At 41.9% G+C, this 26,477-nt stretch overlaps 3 protein-coding genes across 3 annotated transcripts in view; 1 reads left to right on the forward strand and 2 right to left on the reverse strand.

Moving 5' to 3' along the window:
* Positions 1 to 21,986, forward strand: LOC110071297 (vomeronasal type-2 receptor 26). The gene is made up of 6 exons (XM_078378791.1): positions 1 to 35; positions 1,044 to 1,329; positions 2,609 to 3,457; positions 3,710 to 3,937; positions 6,928 to 7,054; positions 7,471 to 21,986. Exons 1-6 carry the CDS (start codon positions 1 to 3, stop codon positions 8,370 to 8,372), a joined length of 2,427 nt encoding a protein of 808 aa, XP_078234917.1. The 3' UTR covers positions 8,373 to 21,986.
* The window catches only part of LOC110070561 (vomeronasal type-2 receptor 26-like), a 27,854-nt gene continuing 8,620 nt past the window's right edge, over positions 7,244 to 26,477 (reverse strand). Inside the window, exon 5 of the mRNA XM_078378443.1 lies at positions 7,244 to 25,928. Within this exon, the coding sequence (XP_078234569.1) occupies positions 25,027 to 25,928 (902 nt within the window). The 3' untranslated portion in view covers positions 7,244 to 25,026. The remainder of the gene's footprint in view (positions 25,929 to 26,477) is intronic.
* LOC110070562 (vomeronasal type-2 receptor 26-like) lies at positions 13,522 to 21,079 on the reverse strand. The gene is made up of 5 exons (XM_073003706.2): positions 20,729 to 21,079; positions 18,990 to 19,850; positions 17,234 to 17,461; positions 15,041 to 15,167; positions 13,522 to 14,423 (listed from the first exon to the last, which is right to left on the reverse strand). The coding sequence occupies exons 1-5, from the start codon at positions 21,077 to 21,079 to the stop codon at positions 13,522 to 13,524; spliced, it is 2,469 nt and encodes an 822-aa protein (XP_072859807.2).

The raw sequence follows: 26,477 nt of genomic DNA on the forward strand, positions 1-26,477 counted from the left end.
ATGACGGTAGAGATACACACAGCTCTGTTGCTCCAGTAAGTGTTACACTAAAATCTGCATTTCTACTGCATTTTCAGATTATCTATGAGTGTCAACTCATGTTGTTCTCTTGAGAGTTACCAAAGGGAGAATGTGTAAACAAAGAAACCAGTGCTCCCAAAAAAGATACGAAGTAATGGTATTAGTACTGTCCTTTTTAATGCTGATGCCTCAGGCAGTGTGCAAGGGCACTGTTTCTAAACGCTGTATTGGTCAACCTATTTCTGTTCTTTACAAGTATTATCAATCTGGAGATTTCAGCATCGCTGGCGTTGTCTCTCAGGTCTACACATTTTCTGATTCCACTGAGTTCAGAAACCATCCCTCTATGAAGGTGATTAATGAACCAATGTAAGTTACTGTATTCTTTTTTTCTACAAGATAAATATGCGGCATTTCAATCTAATGATTCTCAAAGAGACTTAACATAAGCTATAATAGCACAAAGAATGTACTTGGGATATGCTAATCTTCCAGGGTGGTAAACATAAGCATATTGGGTAATGTGGAAGTCATCACTCAACTGAATTGGTGAATGAATGACATCTCTTTGCTTCTTAGCAATAAGTGTCCAGTGCTGTCTAACGCTAGATGTCAGACAGATAACAATCACCTCGAAGATTAAAGAGTTGTCCTTAATTTCTACTGAAACCTGTAGAACATCACTCTGGCCATGACTAACCCTTTCTCCTGATTTTAATGAGAGCCAAATGTGGGCATCATCATCCATATTAGACACACTACTTGGCTGATGGTTAGAGATCTTGCAAATGGTGGATGTCTGAATATACTCATTAGTGGGAAATTCCTAAAGTAATTGTAACATTTTCATACAGTCCAGAAAATCATGGAAAGAGTAATTTTGCATTACCTTGAAACTTAGCCAATTAGCCAGTTCTAATTCCTTTTGTTTTAATTAAACCAAATTTGCATTGAAGCTTAGCAACTCTTCTGTTCTGAATCTGGGGTTCAGTGACACAGCATCATCATGTCTCCTGTTGCAGGGTACTGTTCCAGACATACCAGCACATCCTGGCTTTGGAGTTTGCTGTGCAGGAGATTAATGAAAATCCCCAGATCCTACCCAACATCACCTTGGGCTTCAACATCTACAACAGCCACTTCAGTGTGAGCGGGACATACCTTGCTTCTATGGAGCTTCTCTCTTCTCAGAGAAGATCGATCCCAAACTACAAGTGCGGTTTTGAGATAAATCCAATAGCAGCCATTGGGGGACCTGAAATCTGCGTGCACATGACCCGCCTTCTGAGCCTCTACAAATTTCCCCAGGTAGGATATATGGATGGAGCACAGCACATGGAGCATTGCTGTTCATTCTTGTACCTGTTTCCCTATGCCTTCTTTGTGGCTGGGAGGTGGAACATTGTTTTATTCATAGTAAGAGGCTGATGATGCTTAAAGACGACATCTGCTTCTTCCCGACTACTATTCTGTGTCCTTATAAAATTCCGGAAGTAGGACATGTAGATGGGGTTCTGCATACATCACATAGCCATTCATTCATGTAGATGTGTGTGTGTGTGTGTGTGTGTGTGTGTGTGTGTGTGTGTATGGCCCACATGAGTTATTTTATTCTAAAACTTGAAAATCCATAAGTACATAAGCATATATATATATGCTTATGCCCATATACTGTATATATGTGGGCCATATGTTTCTTATGTGAATTATCACAGATATGGACAACCATGGAAGCTGTGTAGTGGCTTCTCATTTAGAGCTGATTTACACCTTCCTAAGCATCACAGATAGACTCAATGAAAAACTAAGTTGAAGGGGCTGTAAGGTCAACCTCCTGCCCAACACAGGAATCCAAATCAAAACAGATTCGACAGGTAGTTGTCCAGTTTTCTCATGAATACGTCCAGCATTGGAACACTCAGCTCCTTCTCAACTCAGTGGTTCCTTTGCTGTACTCCGAAGTCTAAATAGTTGTGTTTTTTTTACAGTCAGCTGAAATCTGGCTTCCCGTAGCTTGAGCCCATTATTATGTGTCTAGCACTTTGGGATGATCAAAGACAGACCCTGCCTGTCCTCTGTATGACTACCTTTGAAGTATTTTCAAATATTTGAAAAGTGGTGTCCAATCTGCCCTCAGTCTTCTTTTCTTAAGGCTAAACATGCCCAGTTCTTTCAGTCTTTCCTCATAGGGCTTGGTTTTCAGTTCCCAGATCATCCTTGTCACCCTCCCCTGAACTTGCTCCAGTTTCTTGGTGGCTTGGTGTGCTGCTAAGTCTTGCTCAAATGAGGCTTGACTCGATTGTGGGGTGCATGATGATACCACAGATGGTTGGTTGTTCTTCTTTTTTAGAGGTGATTTATAGCTTCCTAACCATCAGAGGATCTGGTTATTGCTTCTAAGACTTTCTTAAATGGTTAAATTGATGAGTTTGGGGGGCACATCTTGATTCCACAACTGGATACATGGCCAAGAACATAAGCAACCTGGTACCAATTTCATATTAACCCATGGAAGATTAAAAAGTCGGAGCAAAATTGCACAGATAGTATCCAAGATTTCTTAATCTTGGCTCTTTGTTTCCTATAGCTCACCTATGGCTCTGCTCCACTAATGGACAACCCAAGCCAAACCAAATTTCTCCAGCAAATGTTTCCCAGCCGGGCTGTGCAAGACAGCAGCATTCTCCAGTTGCTGCTACATTTCAGGTGGATGTGGATTGGGGTTATTTGTGTTAATGACGTTTATGGAGAAAGGTTGGTACAGGATGTACTTCCTGGGTGGTCCCAGCATGGTATTTGTTTCAAGTTCATAAGAAGATTCCCACCACTGACATTTTCTGATGGGGTTGAAAGTATGATAGGGAAAGAAGCTGAACTATACAGACTTCTCATGCAAAGCAGAGCCAACGTCATGGTCACATTCGGTGAACTCCCCACAATGGTACTGTTGACACTGATGCACCAGTTTTCTGAAGTGGAGGACACAAAAAGGAAAGCAAATGTCTGGATTCTTTCAGCCCAAATGGATTATGCATCCCTTTCTTTTCATAAGCATTGCAGCATTGATTTTCTCCATGGAGCCATCTCTTTAACCGCTCACTCAGAGAAGGTGCCAGGATTCCGGGAATTTCTTCAGACGCGAAATCCTGGAAAAGAGGATGGCTTTTTCAGGGTTTTCTGGGAGCACGCCTTTGACTGCCGGTTCCCTAGTGCTGATACTGCTAGCCAACCTGAGGTACCCTGCACTGGGGAGGAGAAACTGGAGGCTCTTCCTGCCTCTGCTTTTGAAATGGCCATGTCTGCTCAGAGCTACAGTATGTACAATGCTGCCTACGTTGTGGCACACGCTTTGACGTCAAGGTACTCTCCCAGATCCAGGAAGAAAGTCACCATGGATGGAGGGAGTGGAAAGCTTCTGAATGAAGAGTCATGGCAGGTAACAATTCTTGAGCAGAGAAAATAAAACAAAGTGCTGAACAGTGCTTCATTTTGCCTGCCCTTCCTTCGCCCCCTCCTCCCATCACCTCCTTTCCTAGTCCTGTTACCTCCACCACCACTTCGGCCTCTGCCTAATGAAGGCTCAAAGACAATCAAGTCTTTGAGGGTCCTCTGCGATACACTAATGTTCATTACCTTGGTCTCTTTTTCAGCCTCTTTATTAATCATTCTTTTTTTCTTTCTTCTTTAGCTCCACTACTTTCTTAGAAGAGTCTCATTCAACAACAGTGCCGGAGAAAGGATTTCCTTTAACTCAGATGGGGAATTGATAGCTGGGTTGGATATTATCAACTGGGTCACATTCCCAAACCGGTCCTTTGACAGAATCCGAGTTGGAAGTATAGACCCTACGGCTCCCCCAGGAAAAGTGTTTTCTATTTCAGACCATTCAATCACATGGCCCTGGGACTTTAACCAGGTAGTACCTGTGTGTATGTGTCTCCATTCATTTGACCAATACCTACACGTTTTCACTATTCAAACCTCTGGCCGAGGACTCTGTTGCTCCAAGAATATCTCTTTCGTCAAACATCCATGGAAAGGGATCGAGTTTTGCATTCTCCAATCATTTTACACAGAGCAGTCTCTCCTTCCATACAAGTGAATGGAAAAATTTCTCTAGTCACTCAGAAGAGGGGGGAAATAGATGCATTTCAGTTTGACTTTTCTGATGAGGGTCACACATAGGAACCATGTTGGTGTTCCCAAGAAGCTGTATAACTAGGGCCACTAAAATTATAGTCCTGCCCCTATTGGTTGGGAAATCACATTTCCCAAGTGCAATTGTTGTTACTATTGTCATCCACCCACCACCCCTGTACAGTGAGTTTCCATGATGTCAAGATCCCCACATGGCCCTGCTTATTTCATCAAACTAAGAGCTCCTGCTACGTTTATATTTCCAGGTGACATCAGTTGATTAAAGGTAAATGTAAAGGTTCCCCTTGACAATTTTTTTGTCCAGTCGTGTTCGACTCTAGGGGGCGGTGCTCATCCCCGTTTCCAAGCCATAGAGCCAGCATTTTGTCCGAAGACAATCTTCTGTGGTCACGTGGCCAGTGCGACTTAGACACGGAACGCTGTTACCTTCCCACCGAGGTGGTCTCTATTTATCTACTTATCTGTTATTAATGATCAAGGTCCAGGCCATATGTCATTTGAAAAGAACCAAATAGAAATTGTTTATTGTTACAGATGATGATATTTGAAGCAATGTTGGTAACTTGTCACAAACCTCCTTCATCCACTCTCAACCACCGCTCCCTCAGTCAAACTCTGAAATTTTCAATCTCCCTAATTTCCTTAGACTAACTCCTTATCTAAATTCCGTCTCATCCTGATGAGTCTCTTGTATCTCATGACTCGGCCTCTCCAGCACTCCCATTGGTCTACGTAGATATCATAGGAATATTCATGACCTGGGCAGACACCGCACATGGCTGAGGAGATATTTAAGCCCACGTCTCCTGGATCCTCATCCATCAATTTACTCACTACATCACGTTGGCTCTCGACAGCCAGTTGCACAGGCTCAAAATAATTAGATAAAACCTTATTTGGCAAATACATATTTTATATGCGCAGGAGACTCGGAGTAATTCAGGCAGTTCCCATGGCATACTAAGCGAAGATAAAAAACTTGTAAAATTTGGAGAGAAAGAGGATTAGAAGGAGATTCTGAAAGCTGTGGATAGCTCAGTGGTTTAGGGATCTGGCTGCAGAAGAAGAGGTTGGGAGTTCAATTCCCCACTGTGCCTCCTTGACAGAAGGCGGAGTCGAATATCCATAGGGTCCCTTGTCATTCATGAATTTATGCTTGACTGTATGTAGGCATCCTTCAGTCTTGAGAGACTATGGTAACGTGCTCTGAGTAGAGGTCTTGGAACAACTTCTAGTGTGGCTGAGAAGGTCAATTCGAGAGTGACAATCCCTTGCACACTGAAGACAAATACAATCTGTCCCCTGTCCAGCTCCCTGATATTGCTGGTTTTGGACCTGCCTCTTTGCCCCAGCCAGCTCCTGGATGATCACATCTGTAGCAGTCTTTGAAGGAGCAGATTCTTCTGTATTGAACCTAAAGCCTGCTTGATGCCAACATACATTCCCTTAATGTTACCTCTGTCTGCTGCTCTCTGTATCTGAGAGCAGAGCTGAAGCCAATAATTGTTAAAACATCTCCTGGCACTCTGTTCAACTTTGCTATGAGCAACTCGAAGAGCCTGCAAGTTGTACTCACTAGGACAGGCTTTGTATTCTGCTAGAGCTCTCCTCTTTTCCTCGATGGCTGGCATCAGCTCCTCCAAATGGGCTTCAAACCAGTCTGCCATCTTTGTGGTCTTCTTGCCAAATGTGGACAAGGCGGTGTCATGAACAACATTCTTGAAATGTTCCCATCGTTCAGGTGCATTTGCACCAGCCGGGCCTGGAAGGGTTTCCTCAAGCACTTGGGCAAATTCCTCCACTTTTCTTTGATCACGAGACTTGCTGATGTCAATATGTGGTCTTCCTCCCATTTTCGTGTGTTACAATCTCTCTTTTTTTGCAGTTTTATTCTACTGCACACCAGGGAGTGATCAGTATCGTGATCAGCACTCTGATAACTGCATGTGATCGTAGTACTAGGAAGGTTAGATTGTGGGGTGGAGAGGTCCCCAGAAAGTATGGAAAGGAAATTGGGTGGCGAGGACTCCAGAAAGGGTGGAAGGGGAAGGGGGAGAAGAGGACCCTGGAAAGGGTGGAAAGGAAATTGGGTGAAGAGGACCCTGGAAGGGGCGGAAAGGAAAGGTGGTGGAGAGGACTTTGAAAGGGGCAGAAAGTAACGGGGGTGGAGAGCGCCCTGGAAGGGGCAGAAAGTAAGGGGTGGAGCGGACCCTGGAATGGGGGGGAAAGGGAAAGGGATGAAGAGGGCCCTGGAAGGGATGGAAAAGAAAGGGGGTGCAGAAGACCCCAGAAGGGTTGGAAAGGAAAGGGGGTGGAGAAGACCTTGGAAGGGATGTAAAGGAAATGGGGTGGAGAGGACCCTGGAAGGGGTGGAAAGGGAAAGGGGTGGAGAGGACCCTGGAAGGGGTGGAAAGGGAAAGGGGTGGAGAGGACCCTGGAAGGGGCGGAAAGGGAAGGGGGGTGGAGAAGACCTCGGAAGGGATGTAAAGGAAATGGGGTGGAGAGGACCCTGGAAGGGGTGGAAAGGAAAGGGGGTGGAAAGGACTTTGGAAGGGGCAGAAAGTAACATGGGTCAAGAGGACCCTTGAAGGTGCAGAAAGTAATGGGGTTGGGGAGGACCCTGGAATGCATGACTATGGGGGCCACTAATGCATTTCTAGCATAGATTCTCCAACAAAGTAAAGACTTGTAAGGTTAAAGCCCTCCTGCTAGTCGATCATATTCCTTTACATATTCACTTATGTACAGACACTCCCCGTTTCCTTATGTAATGAGGAATGCCATCCAGGTTATAGGAAGGCCAAGAAGGATGGGAAGCCATTTTGCTGCTACGATTGCCTTCCATGTCCTGAAGGGAAATTTTCAAATCACACAGGTAAGAGATGCTGAGGGCTGTTCTATCCAACAACTAAACTCAGGGGATGGTTCTTTTAACTGTCATTGATTGCTATTTTTTAAGAGTCAGGATTTTGAACATCTTTGAATAAGACTTCTTTGAAATCAAGAACTTTCTAGTCAATTTCTATTTCATTTTTTCCCTTTCATCTTATTCTGCTTTCTAGTGCTTTCTTTAGCTTTGATTTCCTTTGGGGTGGGAACATGTCCCTTGCATTCACCCAGGATGATCAACCCTCTTCTAGATGAGTTCACTCTAGAATGCTGTATGGTGTCATTACAAATTTCAACCTCCTATCTCTCCATCACAATGATATAACATTGAGGATGAGATACTACATACTACACAAACAGAAGGACACATACAAGTCACCAAAATTGGCTTTTCTTTTTCAGATATGGAAGAGTGCGTTGAGTGTCCAAAAAGCCAATATCCAAATCATAACCAGGATTCGTGCGTTCCAAAAGAGATCACTTTCCTCTCTTATGAAGAACCCATGGGAACCACTCTGGCCAGTGCTGTCATCACTTTTTCTTTCCTCACAGCTTTGATACTTGCTCTCTTCATCAAGCACCAGGAGACTCCCCTAGTCAAAGCCAACAACCGGAGCCTCACCTACACCCTCCTCATCTCCCTCCTGCTGGCCTTCCTTTGTGTTTTACTCTTCATTGGACAACCAAACAAGCTGACCTGTCTTCTTCAACAGCCTGCTTTTGGCCTCATCTTCTCAGTAGCCGTTTCCTGTGTGTTGGCCAAAACCATCACTGTGGTTCTTGCTTTCATGGCTACAAAGCCTGGGTCCCAGATCAGGAAATGGGTGTGGAAAAGAATAGCCAGCTCCATTGTTCTTTCCTGTTCCCTCATTCAAGCTGCTATTTGCATTGTGTGGCTGGCAACCTCTCCCCCTTTCCCAGATATTGACATGCACTCAGTGTCTGAAGAGATGGTACAGGAGTGTAACGAGGGGTCGGCCACCATGTTTTACTGTGTCTTAGGCTTTCTGGGTTTCCTAGCCATTGTCAGCTTCAGCGTGGCCTTCCTAGCTAGGAAGTTACCAGACAGTTTTAATGAAGCCAAGTTTATCACCTTCAGCATGTTAGTCTTCTGCAGCGTTTGGGTGTCCTTTGTTCCCACCTACTTGAGCAGCAAGGGGAAGTCCATGATGGTTGTGGAGAGTTTTTCCATCTTGGCCTCCAGTGCTGGGCTGTTGGCTTGCATCTTTTTCCCCAAGTGCTTTATCATTGTGATGAGGCCTGAGTTGAACTGCAGACAGCAGCTAATGAAAAGGAAGCATTAACAAATGAAACACTGCCTTCCGTAACAGAACCCTTTCTCCTCTGAGGTAGAGCTGAGGGCATCTGGATAGAATGTCGTCTTTGATATCTATTGTTTATTATATTGTTTATTTATGATGTCTTGAACTGTCATTACAAGCCAGTTTGAATTTGTTTTCCTAAATATACTTGGCATATTTTACTAAATAAATATAAAATTGCAGGTCTGTGTTTGTCTCCCGAAGTTAATCATTAGAAAGTCTTTTTGTTATCTGTTGGACAGAATTTTACAAAGTAGTTCTATGGTTTTCTATGAGGTTCTCTTATGTCAAACGTCATTTTGTACAGACATAATAGTCACCTAACCTAACATTTTAGATTAGATGCTATGGAAACTGTAGATGTATCTAGGGACGTATTTTCTGGTGCTCATGTAAACATGAAAATATTCTTGAAGTCATCACCTGCGTCACAACACCATCAAAATATTAAAGCCCCATATGGCTTAGAACCCATATGTCTACTCCACTGTCCTACCAGTCTCCTTTAACAGAGCAGTGACAACAGCTTATTATTATTATTTTTAGCTGAAATTAGTCCCTTCCAAAAACAGTTGTTACTGCTGCCTTTATTATTATTAGAAAAAGAACACAGATATCAGGAAGACAGAACAGACAAAGTGAAATATTTTCTTGATTGCAAGTGAGGTCTTCCCTTGGGTTTTCAAATACTCTGGTTTTGAATCTCTTGTAATACTTCGTGCTATAAACAATCTTTGCAAATCCATATTTCTGGATGTGTTTTTAAAGACTGATCTTTTGGTTGTCTGTAAATTCTTTCTTCTTGCTGTGGGTCACCTCCTTCTATCTCCCTGAGGTGGACCAGATAAATTGTCTGATGACCTGTGGTAAGCTTTTTCTATTTGAAAAGCTGACCAAGGAATGAGCAATTCTGAACACATAATTATATCTCTGTTATAATTATCATATTGAGCATGATTACCCTTTCTATTTTTCTGCATCCCAGAGGAGTCAAAGTAATGGCTAACAAATACATCAGCCAAGACCAAAAGATGCCTTTTAATGTCCTCCATGGCATAGAGATGTGCTGCTAAAGACACACCTGTCAGTTGGATCAGCAAAACACTATAGTCTGCTTTTCCAGCTTCAGTTTAGCTTCAGTTTAGGCAAAGGGAGGCATGTCACCCTGTGATAATGAGGAGTGCCATGATGTTTACATTATAAACAACCATGTCACATTCAGAATGGGTCATGACACATTCTCAAGGTGGCTGGATTGTTTTGAAGGAAAAAAAAAGACCAATAACGTACATAGGCTCATTAACCAGCTCCATAGAATGATGACTGTTGAACTCAAATAAAGTAGAAAACGTAATGACTTGGGAAACAATGCCAGAAATACTAAGGTCTCCAGAGTGATAATACTTGTGAAGGATAGGGAAAGGTTGTGGTCAAGGTGTTTACATTAAGGGCACTGCAGTTTAACATACTAATGCAGGCCCAGCATGTACCAGGTTAGGAAAATAGAATAGCTGATGCATTGTAGTGCCAACATATCAAGGTGTTCAGGGAGCTAGACCCCGGAGCCAAGGAGTTCCTGGAAGTTCTGCCCCTGGGGGTCTGAAAAATTGGCATGAAGATGCAGCAAGAGCAACAGGCTTGGCTCTGGCACTGAGGACATGGAAGGGGTACTCAGCCATGAGTATAGAATATAGAGTTCCAGGAATTTAGGAAAATGGTCAACCTGGAACCGGCCTGGCAACAATTTATCATGCACTTAAATAGAAAGGGACTGGCACCTGGAACTATACAGGGCAGGTTATCAGAATTGGCCTTTTACGCCAAGGTTAATGGCTATTGAGGTTACTCAACGGATTACCATATTAAAAAGATGATCGAAGGATGGTCCAAAGAGAGGGGTAGAGTCCAGGATACCAGGGCCCCCATATTGCCTGTGTTGTTAGAGCGCATTTGCAGGCAATGGGAGTTCTTGTGTAGGGACAACTACAAAACGATCCTATTGAAAGTGGCATCACTAATGGCATTCTTTCGGGCCCTCAGGATTAGCGAGCTAGTTGCATCCGGAAAGAAGGACAAGTCTAGGTTAGCTCTGCAATGGCAGGACATTAGGGTCGGGAAGGTGCAAATTTTTATTTGGCGATCCAAGGCCGATCAGCTAGGCAAAGGTGCCCAACTCATGCTAGTGCAGCGCAGCATGAATAGCATCTGCCCTGTGAAAGCCACTATGGCATATGGCATGCAGGGGTGTTGACCGTGAAGTCTGCAGAGCAGTCTGCAGTGGCCTTGGATCAGTGATAGGTCACCAAGAGGATCCGACTGGATAGGCCTGAGTTTTTTCAGAATGATGGAGTCCATCTGCCCGATTTGGGTTTAGATGTCTTCTTGGAAGACATCAAGGGGGGCCCTGCTTGTTGAGCTTGATCAGTTTGATGGCAGGCATGGGACTTAGTGTCACGGTTTTGGCGACAGTAAAATACACAGAGTTATTGAAGATACTTTACCAGTTCTTCTTGTGTTGCAAGACGGTTGTATTTACAAGTATTTACAGTTATTTACAGGCAGGTATCTTAACAGCACAGCAGGAACTCTTTATACAATCTGGCAGCATGCATGGCAGCAAGTGATAGTGGAGGAAGAGAAAGAAGCAAAGACACAGTCCACTTATATACATGTATGTGGCACATTCAGTCCAATCAGAAGACAGATGACTTCATCCTTTTGCACCTGGTCTTCTCCTGGTTTCAAGTCATTGCATCAGCTCCAGAGTGATTCAGCATTCTCACATCTGTGCACAATGGCAGCTCGTTAATGAAACACATATACAGGTTCAGGCCTATAAAATTTCTATATTCTGACACTTAGCCCAGCTAGTCCTTATGCTGTGGCGGGTAGTGTGGAAAAACAGGGGTTTTTTCTGGTGAGTCCCACTGCAAAATCAGGTAAGCTAACAGCCCATTAGACCTCCCAGTGCTGCAGATTGTGTGATTACAGTGCTTGGGGGCGGAAAGATGTGCTGGGCCACAACTGGGCCAACAGTAAACAAGTAAAGATGGCTTGAGGCCTGGGGGTGATCAAATTGCAGCCGGCCAAGTTCTTGCGGTCTTTAAGACCACCAGAACCTGGGGCCGGAGACTCACCCATTTGTTCATTAAGGGGTACTTGAAGACCTCTGTGATTTACCTGTTTCCGCACTACAGAACACCCCCTTTGCCAAAGGATGGCAACTTTGAATTACAATCAATAAAGTGAGGCCCGTCTTTTAACCCATGTTATTTGTCTCATGTCTTTATTCAGGGGTTGGGAGGGCAATGTACATTACAAGTGTGTCAATGGACCAAGCAAGCAATGATGGCATTTGAATAGAGAGAAGGAATTTGGCCGCTGATTCGGTGGTTGTCTTGTTAATAAATACTAATAAATATTTTGTTTGCCAAATCGGTAGCCAAATATTGAATAGGTAGGAGAATCATTGTGTGCTGCGGGCCTTTTCGTTCCACCTTTTTCTGGTAGTGATTTCAATGACCTCTCTGCCGTTAGGCAGGGTCATGATGGCAGGGAGGCTTTGACCTCCCGCCCGGAAAAGTGATGTCACAGTTGAATGACGCTGCTTTTGAGGGGAGGAGAGAAGGAGTCTTGATAAGGCTCCGTCTTCCTGGCTCAGCTTTTTTGCTGTTCCTCCTGGCAATCCCACCCAGCCACCCTGAATTAAGAATGAGATTAGCTGGTTGCCTATTGGGGCTGGATGGGAATTTTTGGCTTGTACCCTTGATTGGCCGTAGGATGCAAGTGCGTTTTCACCCATCCCATTCTTAACTGATGGGTGAGGTTCAAGTTAAAGATTGTGATTAGTTAAAGCCATTTGGTTGTAGCTGCGGGTAGTGTGAAGTGGTGAGTTCATGGTTAGTTCGTTATGAGACAATTATGGCATCTCTCTCTCTTAGGTAGAGCCAATCGGGCATCTGACGAGAGGTGGTTTCACATATGGGAACCTCCAGGACAGCAGCCCACTTAGGGTCACGAGACTCAGTGGGCCAAAAATGGTGGGTTACCCTTAGCACGGAGCACCTGAAGGAAATAGGAGCTCGGCCTGCTTGACTTGAATCATTCAGAGATATAAGTTACTCCGGTCTGTGAAGGAGATCGCACTATGGTCAGGCTCCTTGTAGTTGGGGAATTAGTTTAAACAGTTAATAAAGCTGTGCCTTAAGTTTTAACCCAAACAACCTGTATCTTGCCTCTTTATTTCTAGGTAGGGGGGAGCAAAGACCTCTTCTCAGTCCATTTTATAATTATATATTTACCAACCAAGCTATCCAGGATCTAATATTGGTTCTGGAAGGAGGTAAAGAGTTTTCAACATATTTTCAATATTTTTTTTAAATTATTTCGATATTTTCAATTTTCCTTCTAGAGGAGAGGGTCCTATTTACTATGCTTTCCTGCTGTGGAGATGTCAAGAAATCTGAAGTGACGTGAGAAACAGAAGTTGTCACAGTTTAACAGTGCACTTATGCCTTGGAGTAAGATCCTCCTCAGCAAGTATGTATTACAGAGATTGGATATGAAGAAGATCCTAATCTGAAGCCATGGAAAAGAAAGAGATGGAGTGAGGGAAAGGGAGGAGAAAGGAAGGGGGAAAAAAACCAAGGTATTTTTGCACTGTATGGAATATATTCAATTTTTGATTCATTAGCAGGACACCTTTGCTGAATAAAGACTAAATGCATTTAGAATTTTAAAAGCTTGCTCCTTATTAGCTGCTCCCTGTTGTTCAGATTAGGCCTTGCCAAAATGATGTAGCACTTTGGGAAAAACATGTAAACCAGCAATCCAGCACTGGAGTCCAGTGGAACATGAAATATCAGAAGAAACAAAAATTGTCAAGGTTTTGCAGACTTCTGTGTCCTTATGTACTGGAGCAAGATCTTCCTCAGTGAGTGTGTATTTCAGAGATTGGATATGAAGAAGATCCTAATTTAAAGCCAAAGAAAATAAAGAGATAGAGTGAAGGGAAGGGAGGGGAAAGGAAGACAGAAAACCAAGGTATTTTTGCAATATATTTGATTTATTCAACCAATGATTCATTAGCAGGAAAGCTTTGATGATTAAAGACCAAAGGCATTTAGAACATCTAAAGCTTTCTCCTTCCTAGCTGCTCCCTGCTGTTCAAATCAGGCCTTGCCAAAATGATGTAACATTTGGGGAAAAAGATGCAAACCAGCAATCCAGCGCTGGAGGCCAGGATGGAGAAGATCTCCACGGCCACCATGTATTTCCCCTTGGCGCTCACATAGGTAGGCACAAAGGATAACCAAACACTGCAAAAGACCAACATGCTGAAGGTGATCAGCTTGGCTTCATTGAAAGCGTCCGGTAGCCTTCTGGCAAAGAAAGCCACAAAGAAACTGCTCATGGACAAGAAGCCTAAAAAGCCTAAGACAGAGTAGAACATGATTGTGGATCCATCATTACATTTCACAATTATCTGGTCAGCCATTGAGTTCATGTCAAGATCTGGGAAGGGAGGAGAGGTGGCCAGCCAGACAGCACAAAGGCTGGCTTGGATCAAAGAGCAGAAAAGAACAACGGAGGTGGCCATTTTCCACCCCATCCATTTCCTCATCCTGGACCCTGGTTTGGTGGCCATGAAAGCACAAACCACCATAATGGTTTTGGCTAAAACACAACCAACTGCCACGGAGAAGATGAATCCAAAAGCTGTTTGCTGAAGGAGACAGGTAACTTTTCCAGGCTGTCCAATGAAGAGCAGAACACAAAGGAAGGAGAGCATCAGGGAGACGAGGAGGGTGTAAGAAAGGTTCCGGTTGTTGGCTTTGACTATTGGAGTGTCCTTGTACTTAGTGAATATCCCAAGCACCAACGCTGTGATGAGAAAAAGGAGAAAAGCAGAGCTAGCTAGACCGATCCCCAAAGGTTCTTCAAAAGACAAGAAGCTTACATCTTTGAGAAGGCAATCATTTCTCTCCTTGTTTGGATATTGATCTTCTGGACAATGAAAGCAGTCATCGATGTCTAGAAAAGAAGTATTGGCCTTAAAATAGAGACAATATATATTTGTTGTACTGCACAGACAGCCAGTAAAGAGAGATTCTGTTTCTAGCTGTAAAATATATATTTTAAAATGTTTTAAGAGATATTTTAAAAATAATAGATAATAAATGTTCAGAAACTCAGTCATTTATTCCTGTTTTTTGCTTTGTTGCTGGGGATATTCTTGCTGAGTATGCTTGGCAGAAGAAAAAAGGATGCCAAGCTTAACATAGCTAAGGGCAGCCTGAACGCTGAAGACATCAATGGCAGCAGTCAAGATGATTGACAGGATCCCTTCTTGTGCTCACTACCATGAACACTTGTTGAAAAACAGCCCTGACAATTGTGCTGTGTTTGGCTGAGAACTAATGAAAAAAAGGAATTGGTTTCTGAGATTTCTTCTTGCTTGGTGTCACTTGTGAATGGTTGTGAGCACAAGAGTAATTCTCAATGGGGGCCATAAAGCTCCCTGGGGGACTCTGGCACATCTGAAGGAGGCCACAAACTTGAAACAATTCTTCACTTCTACTAACATCCATATAGTTCATCCAATCTATCTGTTAATATCCCTGGGAAATTCACTAGGTGGATCTGCTTACCCTTCTGGTTGGAAATTTTCCCTTCTAGACATGGAAGGCAATTGTAACAACAAAATGGTTCTCCTTCTTTTGTGGCCTTCCTGTAACCCGCATGACAATGGTCATTACACTGAGAAAGGGGCTGTGCCTGTTGACAATTGAAATACAAGAATATTTTTAGTGTTTGTTTCAGTTATCATCTTCTCTTCAGTAATAATTCCTGTTTGGCTTTCTTTGTATCAAAGGCGGGCAACTGGCATGAAAGCAAAAAACGGGGAGATTTTATAAAGCTGAAAGGCCTGTTTTGCAGAACCTGGATAATGGGATATAGAACTCAGACTCATATCGAAGCCAAACACAATAAGGATTACCCAGTGTGGTGTGGTGTGGATATTGTAACAGAGTTGGGTTCAGGAGACCTGGGTTTGTTTCCTTGGCTTTGCTACTGAAACTCACTAGGGTTGTGGAATGGATAAAATAATTCCTCAATACTCCACTTACCTTGAAACCCTAGTAGAGTCACTATATGTCAGTTCTGACTTGATAGCATAAAATGGGGTGTGGGTGGCGAATGGCCAGATTTGATGAAAAAGACTTCAAGTTTTTTAAGAATCTTGAACTCTTCCATATGGAATATAAAGAAATTTGTGAGTTTTCCCTTTTAGAAATGATGCCTGGTGGAATTCTCCTTCTCTGTGTCCCAGCTATCCAAATTAAATAGATACCGCCATCCCCAGCTTGAACAGGACCATGCTCAACTAGCATGTCATAGAGGTCTTAAAGGCAAGAAGCCTCTTGTTGCATAGAAGTGTAAACTCTTTGCTTTTACACTTTCTGGTGGAGCACTCAGGAATCCCATTCCAGATTTTCAAGAATCTAGCACTTAACAACTCTCAGCCTGGAGGAAGACATTTGGCAGTTTTTCTCTGGTTCATGGTTGCTGCTTCCTTTCCTTCTAGATATAAAGAAGGGAGCCTTGTGGCTCAGTACTTGTTAAACTGCACTTCTGCAGCCAAACCTTTGCTCAGGACCCTGGTTCAATCCCAGGTAGCCAGTTTGAGGTTCATTCAGCCTTCCATCCTTCTGCGGTTGGTAAACTGAATACCCAGCTTGCTGGGGATGGGGTATGTGTGAGCCTGAACTAATACAAATCTTAACTGCCCAGAGACAGCTTTAAGCACTACAAGGCAGTACACAAGCAGCATGATTTGCTTTGCTTTTTAGGGAATGATAGTAAATTCTTACTATAAATAGACAAAAATTATGTCCTTTCCTAACCAAGGAATACTCCCTTGTCCAAGTCTCAGAACCACCCAACGGCTTGTAAAACAGATGGTTTCATAAGGAGAAAGGATATTAACTTTTAGTAAGTCCTGTTGGAATAGCTGTTTCCAGTGGTTCACTTCACCAATTTTTTTCAACAACTCAAAGTTAGTCAGGTGAGCAGGAGAAGAGGGAATGTTGGTGAACATTCCAGGGACCATGTTGGAAGAGCAGAGGTCTGACCCTCCCTCAGTGATGCAAAGCTACAAGACAGAAAGTACCATATTTTTCCATGTATAACACTATAATTTTGTCTAAAATGTTTAGACTAAAAATTGAGGGTCATCTTATACACGGAAGTAAGCTGATGAGAGAACAAAAACAAGTGGAGGGGAAAGCAGGGTTCAAAGCGATTCTGCAGCAGTTTTATCCCTTTCCTCCTACACTTGCTAAGCCCCACTTTGATTTCTTAATTTTGGATTAGAAAAGTGGGGAGGGGGTGTCTTATACTTGGGTCATCTTATACACGGAAGAATATGGTAATTGGAATACATTTCTAAGGCATGTTTCCTTGTTAGTCATGAAGAGGCAAGAACATTAATTACAACTAGTCCACTGGGTGGAATAGAGATGGCAGGTCCTACAATTGGTCAAAGAGTTGGTTGCATAGGCAGCTGATACTGGTGGGATAGCAGCAGGCTCCTGAAAGAAACAGATCTATAGGCAACATGGGTGTCCATGCAACCTCTCTTGAAGCTATTCTGGTCTCAAGAGGAAACCAGGGATGTTGTCCCATGAGTGTTTCTAAAATGAATCATTGCAGAAGTAGTTTTGAAGACATCTAAAGATCCAAGATACCAAGGATGGGACTTCATCACTTCTAAACAAAGAACAATGTCTTGAATCCTCAGGAAATGACTTCTAAATAGTTACAAATGTGGTGGACTCTACCTGGTTAAATCTCCTTGGCCACGCAATAGTTTCTTCACGAATGGTGAACATTTCTCCTTGGGAAGCCATGGGGTCTATTCTTCCAATTCTCACTCTAAGAAAGGATTGGTTTGGGAAAGGGACCCAGTTGATAATATCAAATCCTGCTTCTAGCTCCCCAAGTTGGTTGAAGGAGACTTTTGTTCCAGCGCTGTTATTAAATGAAACCCTTCTCACAAAGTGGTTGAGCTAAATTGAACAATGAAAGTTAATATGAAAAAGAGACCAAAGAAAAGCTAAAGTCCTATAGTTTTGAAAAAGATGGTGATCCTTTGTCTTTGTGATATTCCAGCAATATTATGAAATGTGCTAAGAAATTCATTTTAAAGAAACTCAGTATTATACAGATGCTCAAACATTCACAACCGAACAACAGTAGGATGGTGCTCAATCTAATAAGAAAGAAGTCCAGTTGCTATGACTCAACTTCCAGATCACATATGATAGTAAAATAACATTAAACAGAAAGCCTGAAATAATTTCTAAATAAAAAACTCAATATAAAGGAACAAGAAGCCATGTAAAAAATTTGAAAGGAAAAAAAGTAGTGCATTCTTTATTAATAGAAATCTATTCACAAGGCAGTCATTGGCCAAATGTTGAGTTGAGGAAGGACAGACGAGGGGGAGGCCAACCTAGCATTCAGCATTCAGTAGAAGGGAATTGCACCACTTGGGAGAAGCCACTGAAATGGTCCCTTCTAAAGAACTTTTTCAAAATATCTGTGTGGACGATGGGACCAATGGAGGAGTCTGCTGTAAAGGATATATAACTGTAGGACCCTCATATGGAGAGAGGCAGTTGTGAAAATAACCTGGACCCAAGCGATATTGGACTTGACTGGTTGGCATAGCATCTTGAATGGGGACAGGACATTCATTAGCAAAGGGTGGAGATGATGTAACAAAGGAACTATATGTTTCTTTTTAAAAAAAAACTGGTGGTGTTGACCGATTATGTCATACTATCGTGTGGTTTCTTTGCTTCATTTTCTTGAAAACATTTGTTCATCATTTTCCTGTCTGTACAGGCAGGCAGTGACAAAGGGCCGACAGGCATTCTTGAAAGGACTGAAGTGAAAGGATTGATACCCTCAGTCAGTAAATACCAAAAAAAAAAAAAAAAAGAGAGAGAGAGAGAGAGAGAGAGAGAGAGAGAGAGAGAAACCAAAATAAGTGTATAAACACCCAGTACACTGCCCCAGTACATTGCCTCTGACAGGGGAAAAAGAGAACAGACAGTATGCTGTGGGGGCACAGTTTTGGATGCTACAAGCTGGCCCTTCTATAACCACCAGGGGGGAAGTCATTAAAAAATGAAATTAAAGCAGTTTGGGAGAGAAGACTATACTGCAGTAGGGAATTGGTCCGAAGCCAGCTCCTGATCAGCGCTCTCTCTGATGGAAGTGGTGAGGAGGATCGGTTCCCTTGTATTGTTTTCCCATTACACAGCAAAGATTGCATTTGACTAAAATGGTTTGCTGATAGTGGGAGCAGAAGGATTGTTTCTATTTCTCTTAAACCTAGGTGACTATATCCCACCAATATTATTGATTCCTTCAAACCCCCAGTATTGGATATTTTGGCCAACTGAAGTAGACTTGGTCCTCCAAAGCTGAAGTTGTTCCATCACAGACTTGGCTTGATTTTCTTTGAAAAAGAATTCCCTCATCTTTGTCGCATGAGAGATCCTTCATTCCAAATGTTCTAGACCTTACCTGCCACGGCTGTTTCTTCAGAACATTTGGTCCTGCTTCATCTAAACTTCCTCGGGATTTGAACTGTGATAAGTGCATTTCATGCAAAGCATATGCCAAAGCATAGACTGCATTGTAGATGCTGTAACTGAGACTAGTCATCTTCATTTCAAAAACAGAGGCAGGCAGACCCTCCAGCTTCTCCTCTCCAGTGCAGATTGACTCAGACTGGATGTATCTCATGGAGCTGAGGAACGAACATTGAAATGCTTCTTCCCAGAAGACCTGGATAAAGCCATCGTAATTTTTCAAAGTAGGATTCCTGGATTGAAGAAAATTATGAAATCCTGGCACATCCTCAGAATGAACTGAAAAGGATAGTGCACCATGGAGGAAGTCTATGTCTGAGATTCTTTGAAAGGGAAGTGATGTAAAGTCCATCTGAATGGTCATAATCCAGATTTTACCTTCAGCTTCCCATGATATGCCCTCATACTTTGACATACCAGGAAACATTCTCAAAAATATCATGGTGTCAATTTCACCATGAATTATCACTGCATTAACAGTGCTGTTCATGATCACATGGTAAATTCTGATCCCCTCTGCCACCATTTCGGTGATGTCATTGGAATACGTAACTACTGTCCACCTTTGTATAAAATCCAAGCAAATACCTTCCTGGGCAAATATAGGGAGAATGTCATTGATGAACCTCTCTCCATTGTCACTATTCGTGGTCATCACCCCAGTCCACGTCCATCCAAAATGCAGCAAGAGTTGAAGAATACCTTTGTACTGATGGTCCACATTTGGGAACATCTGGTGATAGAAAGCAGCCTGGGGATTTTCATTGACCAGTGGAGCAGAGCCATATATCAGCTAAACGGAACAGAAGGAAAAGAGGGGAGTTAAAGCAATAACTACTTTTTAATGATATAGATATTTTGACCAAACTCTAGGAGGCAGGGGAAGACAGGAGGGCCTGGCGTGCTCTGGTCCATGGGGTCACGAAGAGTCGGACACGATTTAACGACTAAAGAACAACAATACATATATAGACCCAACTCTGTTAGCTAAATAACAGCACTAATTCTACTGAACTTTAAAACCCTTCAGCAACCATCTTATATACAATATTCATTCATTCATTTTAATTTTTGAAATTATTATTTTTTAAAATAAGAAGTAAAATGTGTCTCTTTTTATACTAAGCTAATGATCTGGAAATTTAAATGATATTATCACCAAGAGAGTGGAGAAAGGGGTTTTGATTGTTCCTTCTACCATGATTACTCACAGAAGAAAATAATTAAAAAAATGATATGCTTCCCCCCTGCCCTGAATTTTATTCTGTCTTTAAACCACAAAAGAATATTAAAAAGAAACTGATGTTTCGTAACTGACCAGATAGGTGGGATATAAATAGAATAAATTAAAAAAATAAAGATGTGAGAAACGTCTATTAGCCATCTACAAATTTTATCTGTGGACATTGGAAGATACACAGAACGGTAGCCATGTGGCATATGATTTGAGGGTTAGGTCCTCCAATCACCAAAAGATGGTAGAAAACTACAAAATAGTATTTTGATTGCTCTTTCTAACATAATTACTCACTGAAAAAAATAAAAATAAAAGCAACAGATTTGCCTTTATTTAATTCGCAATTTCTGTCTCTTTAAACCTCAAAGGAATAGTAAAAAGAAAGAGAGGTGAGAATCTAGTTTACACTCCCATTCCTTGTGAGCCAATCTCACCTGCGGACGTTTGAAGATAGACAAAATAGTAGCCATGTGGCGGATGACTTCAGGGTTAGGTCCTCCAATGACTGCCATTAGATTGTTCTGGGTATCACAATTGTAATTAGGGGTGAATCTGCCCTTTGTAGAGATAATTTCCAAGGAGGCATGGTAAGTTGGACTTGGCATGAAGCGACTGTTATAGATAAGGAAGCCGAGGGTGACATTGGGTATGATCTGAGGATTTTCATTGATCTCCTGAACAGCAAAAACCAAGGACAAGACATGCTGGTAGATCTGAACCATGAATCTAGGATAAGAGGTACATGCCGTGTCACAGGGCATTTGACTGAGAATGATGTGCTGCATTTGAATTCATTGTACATACCAAGCCCAATCTACCAACGTCTGAGGAAATATTGTGAAAGTCCAGCGATGCCTGTCTTTAACGCTCACAATCCTGTCAATAGTACTGTTTGACTCCATACTACTTGGTGGGAAAAAAAATTCTGAACATTTGACCCAAATTTATTCCTAACATAATCACATTTCTTCTCAGATTTACAGGGTTCTGCTTACCTTTGATTTACAAAACAGCTCTGGTGTCTAGAAACAGATACATTTACAATATCAGATTTTTGCTCCCTGTCTAATGCAATTATATTTGGCTATCTTTTGTAATTCTTTCAGTTCTTCTGTCTTTTTCTTTTGTATGTGAACAATGAATGAGTTGGAAGGAGAGTCTTGTCCACTGGACATCTAACAAAGGTTTCTTTTTTTCAAGACCCTAGTGAAAAAGATACCAGCTTCAGAGGTAATACTTAGATTCTTAAGAAGAATTAGGATGACAGGCTTGGAAAACCTTTGGTGATAACCATCTGTTACTATTGAGCACACCTATATATGGCATAAATTAAAAGTCTTTGTTTTTACATTGTGTAAGCCACCCAAGTAGACTTTGTCTAGGCGGGTGGGGTAAAAATCTAATAAAAGTTAAAAAAAGTAAAAGTCTTTTCCTTTCAGGAGTGGAGAATCAATCCTATTTTAGTACCATTGACAGTACTGTAAATAGTCATACCAAAGCATTAATCACCCTTCTAATCAGACTGCCTAAATACTCTGTAATTCCATATGATGCTGGTAATCCTTGTGAAGTTCCAATTTTCAGTAAAATACCCACCAGTATCTTTCTAAAAGGTAAAAATAAGGTGGTGGGAAAAAAAACGTAGAACAATGAAACCACAGAAGGAATGAAAAGAATCAAGGCAAAAGAAAAGGAGAATTAAAACATTATGAGGCTTCCCTTCTCAGACCAAAGGGAGGGCCAACCACTGTCTTATTTTATTTTTATTTTATTTAAAAATATTTTTACCCCACCTTCTTCCTAAAAAAAGGACACAAGGTAGCTTCCACAAATGGAAAGACAATATTAAAAGCTAAAAAAACATCAGAGCTAGGATTTATCATTCATTCAAAAATGCAAAATATAATGCCGGTAAGTTGCAAACGATCTACTGAAACTCACAATCTATGAAGCAGCTTTTGACCAAAAGGCCAGGTGGATGCGTTTCAGAGCATTTTATTTTTAAAAAAAAAAAAAAACATACATACACAATGTCGTCAAAGAGGTCAGGAGAGGGACGGTTTGTGAAGGTTACCAGAGCAGAGAAGACATAGATCTGAGACATAATGGCACCGATGATGATGTCTCCTGACTGGTGATGCTTGTAAAGGATAGGAAGAGGGTCACTGATGGTGCATTTTGCAATAGGAATCTGGCATGTCACCTGAGGCCAAAACAAAGATAATAATACTACAAACACCATAGTTCTCAATGAAATAATTCCACCTGCAAGAAAAATCACATGTGCCCACATGACCCTTCCTGACTGAAATAGGTACACAGCATTGGTTGATGTGTGGCTTACAAAATATGCCAAATTTCACTAGCCAGCAGAGTAAGATCATCCTGAGGATCTCGAGGACAAATGTGAAAGAAGAAATAAATATTAACCACTTCCGTCTGCCAGCATTGGTCCCTTTGCTGATACTTCTCTGGGACTTAAGAGGTGAAGCAGAAGTCAACATGTTTGAACTTGTAATTACATTTTTGATGATAACTTTACTGGATTACAATTCCTATGAAATATTGGACGAGAAAACATGTTTATGACATCTCAGGAAAATTATGACCTGGTCTTCTTCAGGAGATACCAAGAGGAGCAGACGCTTATCTCTGAATTGCAGTTAATGTGGACTGTGTGATTTACTTTGTGCCAGCACAGCTGCCCTGTATTTTTCTCTTGAATGCTTACAATGCATAACACACACACACACACAAACACACACACAGAGAGAGAGAGAGAGAGCTCGGGAAAATACTCCCTTAGAATATCTACCCTAAAAGTGGATTTATTCCTTTCCTTTCATCCCCAGCAGAATTTCAATTGGAAGAGAGAACTTCATGTGGGTAATTTGTGTGATCATAGAACAAAGCAGGGCCTTGATCAGGTAACACTTTGGTGCAAACACAGGTTGCGCAAAATAATCCTTCAATGACCAACAACCTGTTGCTTAGCATAGTAAATCATATTAGAGTAGCCTTCTTGAATCAATGGGGATTGGGTGAGTCAATGTCCTTTGATGTTTCTTCGATTCAAATAAGCCTGTTCTAATTGGAACTTACTTTAACATAGTAAGTCAGAGTTAACGTCCGCCCATTTGAACAATGGAACTGATTGAGGAGTTGGTTCCCCTAAACCTTGTTGATTCCATGGGCCTACTCGAATGTGATTTACTACACTAAGCATGAGGATTTCTTTCTTAAAATCATGGATTAGAGAACCCATAGTGATTCAGGATGGCTCAGGCATAGTTCAGCAAAATCTCTCATTTTGGATTACATGTCATAAAGCAGGAAACTAAAAAAGGAGGCTGATCCCTTAGCAGATGACTCTTGAAGAGCTTCAGGGTCACCCTGATAGCCAAAATCTCCTACTGAATGATGAACTAGGAGACCAGGATCCCTATAGCTGCCATGGACTGCTACTGCTCCATTTCATCAATGCAACTTGATGACAGTTTAGAGAAACAACTACCGTTTATAGATGGATTCAATGCAAACATAATCCAAACAATGTATGTTAATCAACAGTATATTGACAGGGTTTCCAAATATGTTTCTGCTTTGAATTCTTCAAAATCGACACCTTCCTTCCTTCCTTCCTTCCTTCCTTCCTTCCTTCCTTCCTTCCTTCCTTCCTTCCTTCCTTCCTTCCTTCCTTCCTTCCTTCCTTCCTTCCTTCCTTTTCCACCCTACCAATGGAGGAACTAGCTGTCTGACACCCAACTAGATAACCTGCTGACTTTTTCAACTTGGCAGGAAACGTTGGGACAGATAGCTCTAGAATTTAATTTCAAACATGAAAAGTCTGGAGTTTGAAACAGATCATCATCATCATCATCTTAGAACTGCAAAGCTGGAAATGAACCAATAGATCATTGAGTTCAGTCCCTGTCAAAGAGGCATAGTGGGGAATTGAATTCATTCATCCTCTAGAACAGTGGTCCCCAACGTTGAGCCTCCAACGTTGGACTACAACTCCCAGAAGCCTTCACCACCACCTCTGCTGGCCAGGATTTCTGGGAGTTGAAGTCCAAGTACATCCGGAGTCCCAAGGTTGGGGACAACTGCTCTAGAATACCCTCTTTTCCATTAAAAAGGGTTTCTGGAGTAGAGAAATTAATACAAAGACTTGGCACTTATTGTAATGATCAAACATTGGACAGGTGGATGACTCATATGCTGTAAGGTTTTTCTTCTCCATCCTTTTCTGGTGGTAAACTCAAAGACCACTTCTTACTCCAGGGTATATTTATATTTTTGCCAGACATTTTTATCCAGCTTCCAATATCAGTTCTGGATGGAGGTGAAGACTTTTCTGAGTGAAAGAAGTATTTGTATTTTCTATGTTGTGTTTAGGCTTTCCCCTTGGAGGAGAAGTAGCCATTTCATGTTCTTTTTGTGCTACCAAGTGCCAAGGAACCTGAAATATCAGAAGAAACAAAAGTTGTCAAGGTTTTGCAGACTCCTGTGCACTGGAGCAAGATCTTCCTCAGTGAGTATATATTTCAGAGATTGGATATGAAGAAGATCTGAATTTAAAGCCAAAGAAAATAAAGAGATAAAGTGAAGGGAAGGGAGGGGAAAGGAAGACAGAAAACCAAGGTATTTTTGCAATGTATTTGATTTATTCAACCAATGATTCATTAGCAGGAAAGCTTTGCTGATTAAAGACCAAAGGCATTTAGAACTTCTAAAACTTTCTCCTTACTAGCTGCCCCCTGTTGTTCAAATCAGGCCTTGCCAAAATGATGTAACATTTGGGGAAAAAGATGCAAACCAGCAAACTAGCACTGGAGGCCAGGATGGAGAAGATCTCCACAGCCACCATGTATTTCCCCTTGGTGCTCAGATAGGTGGGCACAAAGGATAACCAAACGCTGCAAAACACCAACATGCTAAAGGTGATCAGCTTGGTTTCATTGAAACTGTCCGGTAGCCTTCTTGCAAAGAAAGCCACAAGGAAACTGCTTAGGGACAAAAAGCCTAAAAAGCCTAGGACACAGTAGAACATGATGGCAGACCCATCATTACATTTTACAACAATTTCTTCAGCTGCGGAGTGAATGTCAAGATCTGGGAAGGGAGGAGAGGTGGCCAACCACACAGTGCAAAGAGTGGCTTGAGTCAAAGTTGAAGAAAAGATGATGGAGGTGACCAATTTCTTCCCCATCCATTTCCTCACCCTGGACCCTGGTTTGGTGGCCATGAAAGCACAAACCACCATAATGGTTTTGGCTAATACACAGGCAATTGCCATGGAGAAGACGAGTCCAAAAGCTGTTTGTTGAAGGAGACAGGCCACTTTTCCAGGCTGTCCAATGAAGAGCAGAACACAAAGGAAAGAGAGCATCAGGGAGACGAGGAGGGTGTAAGAAAGGTTCCGGTTGTTGGCTTTGACTATTGGAGTGTCCTTGTACTTAGTGAATATCCCAAGCACCAACGCTGTGATGAGAAAAAGAAGAAAAGCAGAGATAGCCAAACCGATCCCCAAAGGTTCTTCAAAAGAGAGGAAGCTTACATTTTTCGGAAGGCAGTCATTTTTCTCCTTGTTTGGGTATTGATCTTCTGGACAATGAAAGCAGTCATCGATGTCTAGAAAATAAGTATTGGTCTTAAAATAGAGACAATGTGTATTTATTATACTGCACAGCTAGCCAGTAAAGAGAGATTCTGTTTCTAGTTGTAAACATATATTAAAAAACATTTAAATTTAAATTTAAAAATAATACAGAATAAATGTTGAGAAACGCAGTCATTTATTCCTGTTTTTTGCTTTGTTGCTGGGGATATTCTTGCTGAGTATGCTTGGCAGAAGAAAAAAGGATGGCAAGCTTAACATAGCTAAGGGCAGCCTGAATGTTGAAGACATCAATGGCAGCAGTCAAGATAATCTACAGGATCCCTTCTTGTGCTCACTACCATTAATACTTGTTGAAAAACAGCCCTGACAATTGTGCTGAGTTTGGCTGAGAACTAATGAAAAAAAGGAATCAGTTTCTGAGATTTTTTCTTGCTTGGTGTCACTTGTGAATGGTTGTGAGCACAAGAGTCATTCTCAATGGGGGCCATAAGGCTCCCTGGGGGACACTGGCACATCTGAAGGAGGCCACAAACTGGAAACAATTCTTCACTTCTACTAAC

Source organism: Pogona vitticeps, chromosome 6, assembly GCF_051106095.1.
Source record: "Pogona vitticeps strain Pit_001003342236 chromosome 6, PviZW2.1, whole genome shotgun sequence".
Taxonomy (NCBI): domain Eukaryota; kingdom Metazoa; phylum Chordata; class Lepidosauria; order Squamata; family Agamidae; genus Pogona; species Pogona vitticeps.

Coding starts and splice junctions, on each gene's coding strand:
- LOC110071297 (XM_078378791.1), top strand. CDS start 1: ATGACGGTAGAGATACACACAGCTCTGTTGCTCCA. Junction 3,458..3,709: donor TGAATGAAGAGTCATGGCAG/GTAACAATTCTT, acceptor TTTCTTCTTTAG/CTCCACTACTTTCTTAGAAG. Junction 3,938..6,927: donor GGCCCTGGGACTTTAACCAG/GTAGTACCTGTG, acceptor ACTTATGTACAG/ACACTCCCCGTTTCCTTATG.
- LOC110070562 (XM_073003706.2), bottom strand. CDS start 21,079: ATGCAGCACATCATTCTCAGTCAAATGCCCTGTGACACGGCATGTACC. Junction 19,851..20,728: donor CTATCTTCAAACGTCCGCAG/GTGAGATTGGCT, acceptor TGTTCCGTTTAG/CTGATATATGGCTCTGCTCC. Junction 15,168..17,233: donor GGCCAAGGAGATTTAACCAG/GTAGAGTCCACC, acceptor AATTGTCAACAG/GCACAGCCCCTTTCTCAGTG.